General features: G+C 46.6%; 1 protein-coding gene across 7 annotated transcripts in view; it reads right to left on the bottom strand.

The window, feature by feature from the left end:
• Nucleotides 1-550: 550 nt before the first annotated feature.
• ADGRG1 (adhesion G protein-coupled receptor G1) overlaps nt 551-16,226 on the bottom strand; it is a 40,939-nt gene continuing 25,263 nt past the window's right edge. For all 7 annotated transcript variants that reach the window (XM_079988408.1, XM_079988403.1, XM_079988406.1 and 4 more), the window contains 10 exons: nt 14,642-14,789; nt 14,141-14,284; nt 11,950-12,075; nt 10,856-10,901; nt 10,039-10,142; nt 9,819-9,937; nt 8,880-9,148; nt 7,481-7,589; nt 6,308-6,567; nt 551-4,476 (listed from right to left, as the gene is read on the bottom strand). In XM_079988408.1, coding sequence (XP_079844534.1) covers nt 4,358-4,476; nt 6,308-6,567; nt 7,481-7,589; nt 8,880-9,148; nt 9,819-9,937; nt 10,039-10,142; nt 10,856-10,901; nt 11,950-12,075; nt 14,141-14,284; nt 14,642-14,789 — 1,444 coding nt within the window. In that variant the 3' untranslated portion in view covers nt 551-4,357. The remainder of the gene's footprint in view (nt 4,477-6,307; nt 6,568-7,480; nt 7,590-8,879; nt 9,149-9,818; nt 9,938-10,038; nt 10,143-10,855; nt 10,902-11,949; nt 12,076-14,140; nt 14,285-14,641; nt 14,790-16,226) is intronic.

Raw genomic sequence — 16,226 nt, 5'->3', positions numbered from 1 at the left:
TGGCACGTTGCTCCATTAATGTCTGAAAGGGGAGCGGGGCAAATACAGGTGGTGGGGGAAGCCATCAGGTTGCCCAGTTTCTCCCCATCACTTGCTATGCATGTGCAGTGCTGCAGCAACGCAAGGTTAGAGCACAGATGTGACTCCTGGAGCAACATGGCAGCCTGAGAATTGAGCTTGAGCTCATCCCCTGCTGGAATCTGTGCTGAAAGAGGGCCAAGGGTGGGACTTGAAGCTTCTTAAACTAGGACACAGGGAACCTTCCCAATCCAACGACTGCTGCTGGGGGTGCTGTTTGGTTGGGGCTGTCTATCATATAGTATGTGCTGGTGGCTATGTCCAGTTGTACCATCATTTTGGACCAGGATTTTCCACGTTCTCCTCAATTAGCTACAATATCTATTTTCCCATAAGACCTGCCACAGTTAACCCACATATCACTTCTACTCTTTCTTTTTACACCACGGGAAACACAACTCGCTTTTCACACTAGGTGGTTAGTGATCATGGTCTTTGGTTCTTTCAGAGAAACTGACACAACAAAATAGACTTTTGTCAAGGAATCGTCCAGGTGGATAGCTTTATTGAGTCTCGGCAGCCTCTCATACAAGGTGCTAACAGGGGGCAATAGCTCCTCTCGCCTTCTGCACTGTCGTACAACAGGCTGGTCCTGCTTATTTAGGAGTCGTCGTACACACTTTGAATACCCCTTATGAAACTGTATGGACCTATATGGTTTGCTGGCCCTAATGGCCCCTTTCAGATACTCAGTGCCTTACCAACTTGTTAGTTTTTTGTGTGAAAAAAAAATTCATAAACAATCAAAACAGTTGTTAATACTTTTCTTTTTTTAACAACCAAGCATCCATAGGTGTACACCAGTCATCTAACTGAACTTAACCTTCTGTAATTGAACACACTAACAAGCTTGCTCCTAAGAGTCTATTTGTCTTAAAGATACAGTAGCATGTATCAGCATGGGGGAATTTGTGAGCGTGAAAAAGGGGCTGTGGAATTGGAGAAAAAGAAGCATGGGAATGAGGGGGAGGGTCTGTGTGCAAGGAAGAGTTGAGAAAAGTAATGGGGGGAATTGAGGGCTTGAAGAGGGCTAAAAAGAAAGGAGTAGGAGGCATGGAAATGGGGTTGAAGATGAAAGCATGGACAAAAGAACAGGAGAGGTGGTGCCTTCAAAACTGGGCAGAAGGTGAAAAGGATGCTTGGTTGCTGGTGCAATGGGTCACTGTTAACCAGAAGGTTGATGGTTGGAGCCCACCCAGGGACAGCTATGGGCAGGATTTGTGCATTGCAGGGAGGTGGACTAGATGACCCTCTGATTTTCTTACAACTTACAATTCTATTATTCTAAGGGCGGGGGAGATACAACTTACCATGGGGTGGTTTGTGTGCAAGGTGCAGTTTCACAAAAGGGGGGAGGGGGAGGCTAGTGCATGGGGGTGCAGAATAGAAAAGTAGCTCCAGAAATGGGGTGGGAAGATCTAGTGGGTCAATCTGTGAGGAAAATGGCTGGGGGCTGGCAGGTGGTGCCAGCTGGGGCACAGCCCCTAGTTATAAATGGGTCAATAAATATAATTTTTGTATGTTAAAAAACAAAACTGTCCAGCAGGGCAGCTGTATGAGTTTTGCCCCAAGACTCCTCTTGGGTTTGCTATGTGCTTACATTTTTGTGGCATAAATTTGGTTGTAGACTCTGGTTTGCTCCTGCAAGTCTAATTTTCCAACAGCATATAAATAATGGTCTAGTTCAACTGTTTCATGCTGGAGTCTTCCTTACCAATGCATTCAATTCTATTTTCTTAGTACAGTAATAATAATAATAATTTATTATTTATACCCTGCCCATCTGACTGGGTTTCCCCAGCCACTCTGGGTGGCTCCCAACAGAATATTAAAAACACGATAAAAGATCAAACACTAAAAACTTCCCTAAACAGGGCTGCTTTCAGATGTTTTCTAAAAGTCAGATAGTAGTTTATTTCCTTGACATCAACAGGGAAGGCCCTCTGCCTGGTTCCCTGTAACCACACTTCTTGCATGGAGAAGACCCTCAGAGGAAGACCTCAGAATGATGGGGATGGAGACATTTCTTCAGGTATATTGGGCCGAGACCATTTAGGGCTTTAAAGGCCAGCACCAACACTTTGAATTGTGCTCAGAAATGTACTGGGACTTAGTTGAGAAGCTGTTCTCTCCCAATGAAGCTGTCAAAATGTATGGCCTACTTTTAAAGAAAAGCCTATTGGGCTACTACATTATATTCTGGTAAACGCAGCCATCTCCAATCTGGTGCCTTCCAGCTGTTCTGGACTACAACTCCCATCAGCCCCTCATTGGGGCTGATGGGAGTTGTAGTTCAAAACAACTGGAGGGCACCTGGTTGGGGAAGGCTGGGAGAAAGCACAAATGAAGGGTGCCCCCCCCCCAAATATTGTGTGATGTTGGTACTAAAAACAAGTGTGATCATTCTGGAGTCCTGTGACGTAAGTTGATGCCTGCTTTCCCCACCTCTCCTCCTTTATCCTGCCAAATGGCACGGAACGACGATTATTTTTGGTCAGTACTCTCTGATCCCGAAGAAAATGGCTTTATTGTTCTCTGAATTGTGCCCAGAAGGGAACAGGAAGCCTGCAAGCTGGTGAGAGTGTGCTGCTGGGACTTGCTCTGGGTGGGGCACAGCCAGTAAGGGAACGGCGGGGGGGGGGGGGCGTGTTGCTGGGCTAGTTCTGCAGCAGCTGGTGTTTTCAAAGAGCAGCCCCCAGGGAGGAATGCATCGGAGGGACCCCACCCTTGAAAGAGTTACTTGATCCAGGTGAAGTCAAGCAAAGCATCTGCCGCAAAGGATTTCTAACAAATGCATTTTGAATTACAAAAAGAGTTTTATCAGCTTTCCACACTATAGTTTAAAAAAAGAGAGAGAAAGAGCTATTGCAGCTATTGTTTCAGGATGAAAATGCTGTATGGTTGGATACACCACAGGGCTGTTGTTCTTATACACACAGAAAGGACTGTTCGGGGTCTGTCCACACCTTGGCAGAATGTGGATTTTGCACCCCTTCTGATCCATTTAAGTCCGCCTTGTCCATGCAACATTCTCCTTCAGCTCCTTTTGTCCCACACTTTCTCCTCCATAACTCTAGACTTTCTCTATGCTCAGGAAAATCCAAAGAGAGTCAGCCCACTCAGGAGTCCTGTGGCCTTCTTGCTTTTGTTTTTCCAAAGTGGTGGTTTTCACTCCTTCCAGTTTTCCACGCCTCCTGCTAGGTCCTTTGATCCTATTTGCAAGTCTGGCAGTGAGCTTGGCCACTTCTGCTTTGTTAGTGAGAGTTAAAAATAAAATCCTTTGAAACAATGCTTTTTCTGCAAATTATAGTATTGTTATGAGTTCGGAGGTACCAGACCCCTCTAACGCCTGGATCCAGCATGTGTTAAAATATATGCCAGGCTAGTTTCTAGATTAGGCTTCCAGATTAAGAGACTGAAGCTCTGTGCGAGACAACAAACAGGCAGGGCTCCTTCTCCAACTTGCAGATAGTGAGATGGACAAATGCCAGAGTCTGGAGTAGAGTTTGGGGGCTATGATGTAAACTAGAAGAGGGGCAGAGAGCAATGTTTGATGTCTTTTTGAATCCAAGATCCTTTTGGGATGTTAATGCTGTGAGCACTTCCATCATGGGCTCAGATTGTATATATGTGTGTAAATAAACCGTATATCACAAAGACACCACAGTCTCCGCTGTGGCCCAATGTAAAGGAAACACGAATCCTGGGTTAAGTGCCTGGAACCTAGCACTGCTCGGAGATTGGGCTGGCGTGCAACAGAATAATTTCTAACTTGTTTCCATTGTATTTCTGCAGGGTGTTTTTTTATCCATGCTCTCAATACCTATCCAATTTTTTGGGGGGCCATCACATACCCCGACATGCCTCATAACCGATGGCAGAGCAGGAGAGCGGTCCTTTTTTGTTAGGAAAAGGAGTCACAAAAAGAGTTCCCCTTTTAAAAAATTACATAAATATATACAGAAAGAAATACTGCATTTAAACCATTTGTGGACGTGGTTTCCTCTTTGCAACAGTTCCCTCGCATGTGCTCAACAGGTATGAGCGCTTTCCACGGAGACGGAGGTTAGAGGTGAGGGTACCCCTGATAAATAGGGGAGAGACAGGCATGGAGGGTTCCAGGTTTTAAAATAGCCTGTACGCCAACCACTCAGCTATGAGCAGTGCAAGGACAAAGTGATTCCCAAAAGTCTGGATTTCCGAAGCAGGTAGGGAAGAGGCCTTCGGTTCCACAGGAGGCAAGGCAGGACATCCAAGCAGAATGTGACCCCTCACTGGGTCATATGCTGGTGCTGCTTGGCTGTAGCTTGATGCTGCTGGAATTTGTGCTGTAGAAATAGGAGGAAGACCTGCGGGACTGGAGGGTTTTTGCCAAGTACCAAAGGAAGATGAGGAACCCTGTGGGAAGAGAAGGAGGAGAGGGAAATGTGAAAGGAGGAGTTGGAGAGCATAGCAAGACTTGTCCTCCTGTGTGCACCTCCCCTGTGGCAGTGTCAGGGAAGAACACAGCTCAGCAACAGAGCCCACACTCTGCATGCAAAAGCAGCAGTGGGTGATGTTCCTAGAGACTGCTGCGTGAGAGGCAGGGAGGCCAGCAAGGGGTGGAGACAACTGGTTACAAGAGTGCAGACAAGTTAGGGGAACACTAAGGTTAGAAACATAGAATGATAAAGTTGGGAGGGACCCCAAGGGGCATCTAGCCCAACCCCCTGCAATGCAGGAATCACAACTTCAGCAACACCCAACCTCTGCTTAAAAACCTCAAAGGAAGGATTGTCCACCACCTTCCAAGGGAGCCCCATGCACCACAATGGACCAGCCACCAGAGGGCAAAAGGTCCCAGGTGCAAGGTCCATGTAGGGCTGAGAAAGACTCTGTGTTGGAGAGCCCCCAAGAGCCACTGCCAATCAGTGTGGAGCAGAGGTGGGCTAATGCAGTGTTTCCCAACCTTGTGCCTCCAGCTGTTTTTGAACTACAACTCCCATCATCCCTGACTAGCAAGACCAGTGGCAAGGGATGATGGGAATTGTAGTCCAAAAACTGCTGGAGGCACAAGGTTGGGAAACACTGGGCTAATGGACCGCTTTGCATGCAAAATGTCCCAGGTTCAATCGCTGATGGCATCTTCAGGTAGGGCTGAGAATAAGTCCCTGCCTGAAAACCTGGGCAGCCTCTGCCAGTCAGTGCTGATGATGCTGTGGTAGTTGGAGCAATGCTCTAGGGCTCAGAATGAGGCAGCTTCCTCTGCTCCTACTAATGTGAACCCTAACATGGAGGGTAGAGGGGACTTTAAGAAGCCCTCTGCTTCCAAGGTGGAGTTGCTTTGGATTGTGTTCTCTCTCTCTCTCTCTCTCTCTCTCTCTCTCTCTCTCTCCCCTGTGGTCAAACACGATCCCACAGAAATGAAGGGGACTTTTTTCTTTTTTGCAGTACAAGCTGCAAGCGCGAAAGCCCCAGTCTGCATCAGTACTGTAGCAAGGGAGAAAAAGGGCTAAAACCCCCAAGCCTCCATATTAGGATCTGTCTCCCTGCCCCATGTCAAAAAACCAAAACAAAATCCACAACCCTATTGACTAATGTCACATGTAGTTTGGCCCTGGGGCTGATTCTGAAGATGCTGCCCTTGTGATAAATAAACTGCAAGCCGAAGAATGTGATTTCAATGGCAGCCAGGGCCGGATTTAGGTTTGATGAGGCCCTAAGCTACTGAAGGTAATGGGGCCCTTTATATGTCCAACCGTCCTTTGTCAACAACAAATTGTCACTGTTTTTTTGTGGTGAATCTATGCTATATGGTAATTTATGGATCTAATAGGTATCTAAAGCCATTTGCACATGACAAAATATGTATTTTATCAAAGTAATTGTTGAACTGAAATACAATTAAGAAGTAGTATATTGTGAAATTTTTTTGGGGGGGCCAAGAGAGTGTGGCCCTAAACTATTGCTTGTTTAGCTTATATGTAAATCCGGCACTGATGACGGCTGGTTCCCCTTTGGGACTGGTAGGGCAATAGGCAAGGAGGTCAACAGTAGGTGGTGCTAGAGCCAACAACAAGGAGAGCCAACCTTGGACTGGTTGTAATGAAGGCGGCAGCCAGGTAGAGACTAAGGTTGGTGGGGCAGTGCCCTGTTCACCCTAATAGACCAAATTCCAGTGGAGAGAAGAAACAGTGACAAAACGGCAACCCAAATAAATGAAGGGAGGAAACAGCTGCCACCCACTGACCTTGGAGTGAGTTGATGATGGTGAAAAGGTACACGGACACCAGCTTGAAGGTCCCAGAGGAGAAGGAGAAGAAGGCCAGCCCCCAAGGGATGCCCAGCACACAGCTCAGCCCCAGGAGCATCACGGCATATCCCCACTGACATCGCAGCTTGAGGATCGCTTGCACCATCGCGCCCAGCATGATGGTGTTGAAGAAGAGCACCAGGCTTAGAAAGCCCAGATTCAGGAAGTTGTTGATCTCTTTTTTGGTGATCCAGCAGCTGGAAAAGAAGAGGGAGGGAGCAGGCATGAGGGATGTGGCACAGTGTCCCAAAGCATGTTCATAAGAACATATAAAGATCCCTGTTGGATCAGGCCAATGGCCCATCTACTTCAGCATCCTGACCTCGCAGTGGCCAACCAGAAACATCAAGTCCAGAGAAACAAGCTTAGGAACTTTAGAAGGTTCTTTCCCCCTTCTTCTGAGATCAGAAATGACTGAAATAGGGGCACCCATGCTTGCATTTTGGAAGGTTGCTAATCAAAAATTTGAGTGAGGTGTGTTTGTCAGAACATTTTGGGGACCAGACTGTAGCGCTCTGGAGACATCCATTTGGGTGAGGGACACAACAAAAGGATGTCCTTTTGTCAATCCATTGTGGGACTTTCAAAGTTCACTGAACATCTCAGGGCAGAAGAAAGCCCATTTTACACCCTCTCCGCCCGCCCACCCACCCAGTGCTGCCACTGGGAAGAGAGCTGCAGGCAGCCCAACTACCTGACACGCCTTAGGGACAAAACTGCCTGGTGCTTGCTGGTACCTTGCTGGTGTGGAACCTGTGTGGAGCAGGAACATGGATGGCAGGAGTAGGAAAACCACCTGGGGCCAGATCAAATGGTGGCCAACCCTCCATGGGCCACATCTGATAGGTGGATCCCACCCCGGGCCCAAGCAGCACTAAATTTAAATGGGCTGAATGCACATTGTGCTTGAAGAGGAACCATCAGGAGCAGAGCACGCAGGGGTTGGAAATATGGAGAAATAGGAACAGAGGAGAAGCCCACTTCTGTCTCTGCCCAGCCCACTACCAGGAAAAGGCTTCTATACTTCTAGTTTATGGCTAAACTGTGAATGGAGCTACCTGAATCAACTTAGCTGTGAGAGGACATGCACACACCCCCAAAGCCACTTACATTGTTGCATTAGTATATTCCCCAGAGGATTCATACACTTTAATGGTGAAAGGTCCATAATGTGACTGGTTGATCACGCAGATCAGCAGAACAATGAATATGGGAAGACCTGCAAGGCAGAGGACAATATGCATTAATGTTTCTACCCCACTTCCTTGGGTGGTCCTTGGCACCTGCATCCCCCCCCCGCCTCCCCATGCACACATGCATTTTACTTCTAAGTATTTGCAAGTCACGTACAAAAATCTCCAAAGCAGGCAAAAGTGAACTATGCTAGATAAAAATTTCAAACCAGTAAAAAAGCAAAAAAAGGAACACAACCACAAGCAGCAGAATGAAATCGCTCTGAACAGTAGACAGGAAAATGAGTGGATCCAAAATGAGGATGGATTCTGCCCTCCTGTTGGACCCAAGGGGTTCTGAAGGGGGCCAAATGTTCTTTTTGTGAGTGGTCGACAGGAACAGAGTTGGAAAGGCAGAATGCCCTCCCTTGTCCCACAACTCAGAAACGTATCTTGGGGTGGAGCAAGGAAAAGGGGCAGCAGCTGCTCCCCAAGCTTAAGAAGAGGTAAGGGAAGCCTCAGTCTTCTCGGGGGCCAAATGTTGCCCTTTAAGCCTCTCTTAACTGGCCCTCAGGGCTCTCCCCAGGCCACACCCTTCCTGAGAGGCTTGGCCTGGCTGAGATGTGTCCTTCAACTCTGCTAGACTGAATGGAGGAAAGGGAGGTCTGTGCGTGGAAGCCAGCAGATTGCAGAAAGGCAAAATGCACATTTCTGGCTCTGAGCACTTTTCACTATACCTGAATTTATTTATTTTTTTTACCATAGATAAAAGTTTCCAGTTCAAAGCAGAGGGAGAGGATACCACTTCTGAATACTCCCCTATGTAAAAAAAAAAAAAGAGCTACTTCCTGTCAATTGACCTAAGACGAGTCCTGCTGGATTAGGCCAATGGCTGGATCAGGTCCCAGGTTCAACACAGAAAGGCATCCCCAGGTAGAGATAGGGAAGACCCTGAGTGGTATTTAACATTAGTCCTGCTCAGAATAGACCCACTAAAGTTAATGGCCAGCATTCCCTTCAGTGGATTTACTCTGGGTAGGACTCAGCTGAATACCCTGGAGACCCACACCCAGTCAGCATAGACAATGCTGAGCCAAATGGACCAGCTGTTTGACTTGGCATAAAGTAGCCTCCTTTTGTGATAGAGGCCAGATTTGAACTGGGGGCTTCCCAGCAATCTGGCCACACTCTGAGCCACTCCACTGCATCAGATGCTTTCTTTCCGCATATGGGTCTTCTTCTCTTGCAGCCCAGCTTCCTAATGGACCTAGTCACAAACTTCTTTGGCTATGTCCACAAGAGACCTGCACCACTCCCAGCAACCCCTGGCCACTCACCCCAGCCCACCAGGCAAAGCTTAAGGAGCATGTGCTTGATGTTGGAATTGAAGACTCTGATCACAAGGAGGTACAGGCTGTAGCCCTCGATACCCATCCAGGTCAGGCAGGCCAGCACCCCGAAATGCAGAAACATGGCACCAGATTTGCAAACTACGTCACCACCAGTAGGGGCCAGAGGCACTGCGATAAGGAAGCTCATGTCGAGGAGGAAGATGGCCCAGAGGAGGTTCATGTGAACGTAGACAATGTTGTCCCCTTGCTTTCTCCTGGGGAGGAAAGAGAGTGTGATATTTCTTTCCCAATTGTGTGTGTGTGGGATCCCCACCCCAAGCTTCAGTCAAACCATACACTAAGTCTCCTAGGATATGGCTTCAATCAATGTTTTGATAATCAGTGCCTTACTCTTTCTCAATACAAGCCACACATGTCTGTCACATGCACACCTGGCTCCAGCAATCCATAGGCTTTTCTCCATGGTGTTCCGCTCCACAGATGCCGCAGCTGGTGGCCAGAATAAGACTGCCATAAGCTAAGTATTCCCAAGGAAAGATCCACTCGCCTTTTCCTGGGATACTCCTCTTCCATGCTTCTATTTTGGTGGCTTGAGATCAGTACAGTAAAAAACACAACCGAGCTCACTTGTGAGACAATGGCCTGGTTCACACATAACACAAAGCCATGGTTCCTTGAACTGTGGGGCTGTTGGGAGTTGCAGTGCAAAACATCTGGAGGGAACCAGGTTGTGGAAGCCTGTTCTGACTTTTCACCTTATCTGCATCTCTCCTCCATCCTCTGTTGATTATTCTTGCCCCCCCCCCAGTCCATGATTCCCTTTTGGATCTCCTTCTAGGATCCAGCAAGTCTTCCTCCTGGGCTGTCTCTCCAATCCCCCAGGACTTCTGCCCTATTTGGAGCAAATTTTTTTATCTGCCTTACTTTGTGCAGAGGAAGAAGAAGATGGTGAAGAACGATGCCACAGCCGAAACAATACACCCAATGTAAGTGATCAAGGTCAGGTAGACCTGGTGGCTGCGGTCGATTTCTGGGGAGGACACCTGAAGATGGAAGGAGATGGTTTAAAAAGGGCAGAGAATGGGGGGTGGGGTAGGAAAATCTTTGCACAGGTCTACCTGGCATGGGAGCCACCAGTACTCACCATTAGCACAGCAAAAAAGGTGAGATGGTCACAGCGGCAGATGGTTCGGTCCACTCCTCGTTCTGCTTCACAGCCAGACGAATTCCATTTGCCTGGGTGGCCAGCTAGGGGTGAAAAGGAGAAGCTTCACTGCAGGCGGTGCCCCCATGTAAAGGAAGTGAGCAAGGACATACACTGCAAGGGGTTGAGCTAGAGGATCCTTTGGGTCGTTTACAACTCTACAGTTCTATGGTTCTACAACATATACAGTGTGGGAGAGGTCTGTTGGGTTCTGCTAATCCAGACAGAAAGTTCTCTGCACCTGTAAGATTCAGTCGGCCTTTACTAGGGAATGAGGGTTTTGTGGGCAGGACTGCTGTCCTGTGGAACTCGTGTCAGTGGAGGCTTCTTAGGAATCGTCCCTGCCTGCTCCTAGATGTCTCCCAAAAAGTTTTTTTTTTTATTCAGGCAGGCCTCTGAAACTTGAACTGCTTTTGTCCCAACCTGTTTCCAACCAAGAGGTACATCCAGAACTGTGACTCATGCAGAATCCAGACAGTGATAATTCATACATGCTGCCAAGGTACATCATTTCAGGTGGAAAAAGGCCCCCTCCAATTTTTAACACAGAGAAAAGTCTGCTTCAGCTCTCAGAAATTTGGAACGCTCTGGTCCAAATAGTCCATCCTTAATGTGGGCTACTGCAGGGAGAGGGTGTGATTTGCACACCTGGTTTCGCATGCTCTCAGGGAGCAACCAAATACAGGGAATGTGGGAGGAGGGCTCAGGGGAATTCCTTCCAAACATCTCACCCACCCCAGCTACTGTAGGAACTTACCTTCAGAGCCAGTGTCCCAGAACACACACTGGGGAGTCACGTTCGACTGAAAGGACAAATATCAGAGGGTGAATTTAACACAGGTGATTTAATTTAAAAGCCAAAAACAGGGAAACATGGCTGTTCAGTGAGATGTCCCTACAGCTTCCTCACAACTACACATTCTCTTAAATATACTTCCACCCAGTGAAGCAGAGATAGAAAGACAGGAGCAATATACATGGGGGAAACAGGCAGTAAGAGCATCTGCTTTGCATGCAGAAAGTCTTAGTTTCAGTCCCCCATGGGAAGTTTTTAATGTTTGATATTTTATCGTGTTTTTATTGTTGGGAGCTGCCCAGAGCGGCTGGGGAAACCCAGCCAGATGGGCAGGGTAGAAATTATATAATATCATCATCATCATCATCATCATCATCATCATCATCATTATCATCATTATCATCATCTCCAGGTAGGGTTGGGAGAGACTCCTGCCTGAAAACATAGACAGCTGCTGCCAGTCAGTGTAGGAAACACTGAACTAAATAGATCAATGATCTAACTCAGTATAAGGCAGCCCCCTATGTTCCTAGTGATAGCAACCTCAGTTCTGTGTGCAACCTTATGGAAGCACATGGCAAAATTTGCACAGGAGGGAGGAATTGGCAGGTTACAGAAGTGCAGAAGGTTTTTGCAGAATCAAAGAGTTGGAAAGGACCAAACTAGTCCAACTCCCTACATTGCAGGAAGCACAGTTTTTGCAAGAGTGCAAGAAATATTTAGGGTGAGGAGTAAAAATAGCTCTGTGAGGACTCGGGATGCTTAGTGGGCACAGAATCCTGACTGTAGAGAGGAGATTGGAAATAGGGGTTCGGTTCCAAGAACAAGCATCCATAGAATAATTTCAGCACAGGAAGTTGTCACTTGGTGGTGTTTTTCTCTTTGAAAAAGTGACCAGGCCAAGATTTTCAGAAGGTTCCACATGCAATGCTAAAACTTGAGTTGTAAATTCATACTGGAAAACAGCCCAGCTTTAGGGAGAATTTAGCCACATCAGAAGGGACACCAGCAGATGCTGTGATCTTCTGAGTGGAATGAAGGTTTTCAGGGCCTACCGGAAGACTGTTGTGCCAGAAAGTGAGTGCCACCCGTTCCTCTCTGAGCAGGCCATGGACTGAAGTGTTCCAGATGGAGAGGCCAATCACTTTCCCACCCAGGATCTGGTCAGAAGAATTTTGGTCCTGCAGGAAATAAAGATCAGAGCATTTGAGACCACCCAAGTCACCTCATTTTTACAGCCCATTTGTGTAGTCTGTGCATACGAAGATATTCCAAAGTCCACCTGCATGTCTCTCCTCTTGGGGCAGTATTGCTTCATGAAACCTGGTTCTGCCCAACCTTCTCTCCATGCGGACCTGATCCTGCCTGTACACAGTCACTACCATCACATGCAGAATTTGAGTCTCTTTCTCCCAACAGCAGCAGAACCCAAGAACTTCATGCCACGACCTGAGCTTGTTGGAATGCAGCTGATGTTTCTGCAAGTGTGGAATTTATCCCTGGCTTGGAAGACGTTTCAGTTGATGCCCTAAAGGAGGAAGCTAATTTGCTCAGTTTTCAGTTAAGTGATGCTTTATTGGCAGGACCAGTCTGTTCCCTTCTAGTCTGGAGCTTCCTGTGCTCCATATTTCATCCAGGAGCATACAAGCTAGACCCAAGGGAAATCAGCTGGGGATGGGGCCTAGAGACTTCAAGGCAAGCAGGACACGTTTCTGGATACAGCTCCTGGCTAGCAAGGAGAATCCCAAATTGGACAACATGCTATTAGTTCAGTGCAGTGCAACAGTAAAAAAAGACTAGAAAGCAACAAAGTGGCTGTGAACTTGTCCCTGATAGCTTGCAGGTTTGTGTGGTCTTGCTAAGCCATAGACTGGCTTACTGTGTTGCGCAAATCAGGTCACAGAAACCTTATATGCAACATATTTAGCCCTATCAACCATTAGGCAACAGATTTTCAGCCTACTGTTCAAAAAAGAGAAACTGTCTGGAGAATGTCTATATTCCCCCTAGGGGGATTATACAGCGAATACTATAATACCTGGTGAAAAAAATCGCTCTCTGCCTCTCCCTGGCCACAAGTGCATAAACAGCCATTTAAAAATACTCCAGAATATCCTTCCCTCTCAACATATTATTATTATTTGTTATTATTTATTAAATTTGTTAGTCATTTTATCAAGCCCAAGACAACCCAGAGCGACTTACAACCAACCAAGCAGACAAAAGCCCCACATAGATAAGCATGGGCATCATGCAGAATCTCAAAGCAGCAACTGCTTTCCTTGTCGCACCAGCAGATAATTTGCAATAGTAATCTGGAGGACCAGGATGAGATATAAGAGAACAAGAAGGGGATGAAATTTCATTGTGTTCCACGCCACCCCTATCTCTGAGCAGTGAGAGACTCCTGGGGTTCCAGGCACTTACCCAGTTTTGGTTTCCTTTGAGTGAGGGTTGGTTGAGATTTGTAGTGCCTTTAGGATATATGAAGTGCTTTTTTTTCTAGAAAAATAGGTGCCGGTACTCACCATGAAGTTGTTACAGTAATGGCCACACTTTTTAACAACAACAAAAAGAGAGGTGCCAGTACTGTGTACCCTTGAGTACCCTCTGAAAAAAAGCACTGGATATATGGTTTATTTACACATATATACAGCCTGAGCCTAAAATGGAAGCATATTTACACCCTAACAGAATTTGCTTCTCCCTTCGTTACTGCCTTGGATTCAAGCACAAATCAAGCATGGGTCTGTGTCCAGCTCCTCAGCCTGCTTTCTTGCTGCTCAGCTCTCGCACAACTCCCCTGGTTTCTAAGTACCAGGCAGCTGAGGGGAAAGGCCCACCCATTTGCCCTTTGGCACAAGGTGACTTCATTGGTTATGCTAATTATGATGCTTAAGCAGTCAGCTACGGCCATTGTCTTACAGTTTCCTAGAGAAAGGGGCTGGTTTGGCAGACTTGTTCCCATACTGTCTACCCTCACAAAAACCAAAGAATTGGAAGGCATTCAGGGCATCACAGAGACTGATTCCCCCCACCCCAAAAAGAAACCCTATAGTTTAAAGATGCCACCATCTAGTTCACGAAAGACCTCAATAAGTTGGGCAGGGATTGTTTTGCCAAATGGTGCTGAAGCATCTGGTGCTCTTGCTGCAGAAACTCATCCCTGAAGGAGCTTCACATCTCTGTGCCTGATAGGTGAGTTTCCCTGGAGAACGTACCCGCAGCCTCTCTGCACATCCTTACCTGAAAGAGGGTGGAGCTTGAAACCACCAGCAGCACTGCCCTCGGTGTAGCAGGCCTGCGCCCGAGTTTGGGTTTTGCAAGAACAATTTTGTCCAGGGCCGCTTTAGGCAGCATCACTTCAAAGCCATGAGCCTCTTTGTCCTCCTGCAAAAAGAAAATAAAATGCTTTGTAGAAGAGGAAAATGGGGTGGTCCAGTTCCATTTGGGTTTCTCTCAGCTTCTCATTTTCCCAGCTTTAAGTTCTGTTCTCCACCTTCCAATTTACAATTTTAAAAAATAATAATGAAAACTAATCAGAATTTTAGTGCTAATTTATCCCGATGTACACATTTGTATGCATTTTTGCTTAATGTGAACTTACTGCAAAGCAATTTCCGCAATATGTTGGCATGTGCTATTTTCACTAAGATAGACATTTTTATGAACACTTTGCCCTGGTAAGGATGGAACAATAATTTGTACGGCAGGTAATTTAAAATGGCCCTTTCTCCCTTTACTCACCTCCAGCTTGGGTCCAAAAGTTATATTCTGATGACTCAAGGACTGGAAATTCCAGATGCTTGCATGTAGCAGTGCTCCCTTCCCAAAAGTCTTGTTCTTCCCTTGGAATTCTGCTTCTCCCAACTCTGACTCCAAACGCTGGAGCAACCTGTCGGGAAAAGGTTAACTGAGTATGGCTGGAGATACCAGGGTCCACACAGCTACTTCCTGGGTAACTATATGTGCCAAGGAAAATAGCTGATACAACTTGGTCATTTATTAGCCTTCAAGTCTGTTTGGTATTGTGGACTTTTGCTTTTAGAGTTGAAAACAAATTTGCTCCCGAGAAGCCTTGTCAAAGGCTGATGTCAAATAATCACAGGCTATTTTTCTGAATGTTTGCATTTTGATTAATATTCAGCTAATATTTGGTGTCAGTGAATGAAAGCTGGTAAGGTGTGGTTTCGATATTTGCATAATGGCATGCGACACTGTTTCAGAATTGACTGTACCCGATTGGCGGCATGGAACTGTATTGAGTCACTGATATGTTTCATAGTTGGCAAGCCACAATATTCAGAGTATCTGGGCATAGTCAGGATCTGCGTATGCAAAAGGTCCCCAGGTTCAGTCTTTGGCTCCTTTAGATAGGTGGAAAAACCCATACAGGAAACCCAGCCATCACCAAGCTGGTCGGGGATGATGAGGGCTGTAGTCCCAAACATTTGGACAGCGCCAGATTAGTGAAGGTGAACATAAACATAAGCAATATTGAACAAGATGACGCAGCAGTAGAGAGCAGACTGCCTATGCAATGCTGGCACATTTCCAATATTTGCAGGTGCTACTTTGAGGTCTGGTTGTAATATTGCTACATCACACCTGTCGCTCACTGAGCCAGATCCTGCCAGGGAGTAGGGGGCAGTAACCCTTTTCCATATTGCACAAATCACAGTCTGGGGCCTTGCACTTGCTATGCGTATCAGATGAAAAGCTCCAAGGTAAAGCTGTGCTTCCAGTGTGAACAGTGGGTGAGGGGCATCTGATGAAGATCATGGGGAGGGTGGGACACAGCTACAGTGACCTGCTGGGAAAGTGTGCTGAGCTGGGGAATGGGATTCACTCAAAGTGGATCTCTGCATTCGGTGGCAAACACACAAATTGGAATCCAGTCTTCACCAATTCTCCCTGCAAAGCAGCTGGGCATAAGGAGAAGAGGGACCATTCCTGAAGAGGAGCAGCAGGTGGAGATTGCTTAGCCTTTCCCTGCACCTGGAATTCCCAGGTGTACATCTTCTATGTTGGGCATGGGGAGGGAGCCACAGTGAGCAACAGGAGTGACAGGTGGTTATTTCCTGTCCAGGTCAGTTTTGGTTGCCTTAGTTCAGAGTTTGGTGTGTTAGCCCCCATTTGTGCATCAATCCAATATTTATTATTTTTTGAAAAATACATTATTTTTTGAAAGTATTGGAACTGCATTTTTCTACATGTGTATTTGTGTAGGCATTTTAACCTAAAAATACACATTTTGTGAATTTTCAGAAATGAGCATTGGTATCACAACATTTGGAGATGTGCAAAAGCTAAGGAGAATGGCATTTTGCTC

The sequence above is a fragment of the Podarcis cretensis genome, assembly GCF_951804945.1.
Source record: "Podarcis cretensis genome assembly, chromosome: 8".
In the NCBI taxonomy this organism is placed as follows: domain Eukaryota; kingdom Metazoa; phylum Chordata; class Lepidosauria; order Squamata; family Lacertidae; genus Podarcis; species Podarcis cretensis.
Note: the sequence above shows the minus strand (reverse complement) of the source record. Positions and strands in the feature narration are given on the sequence as shown.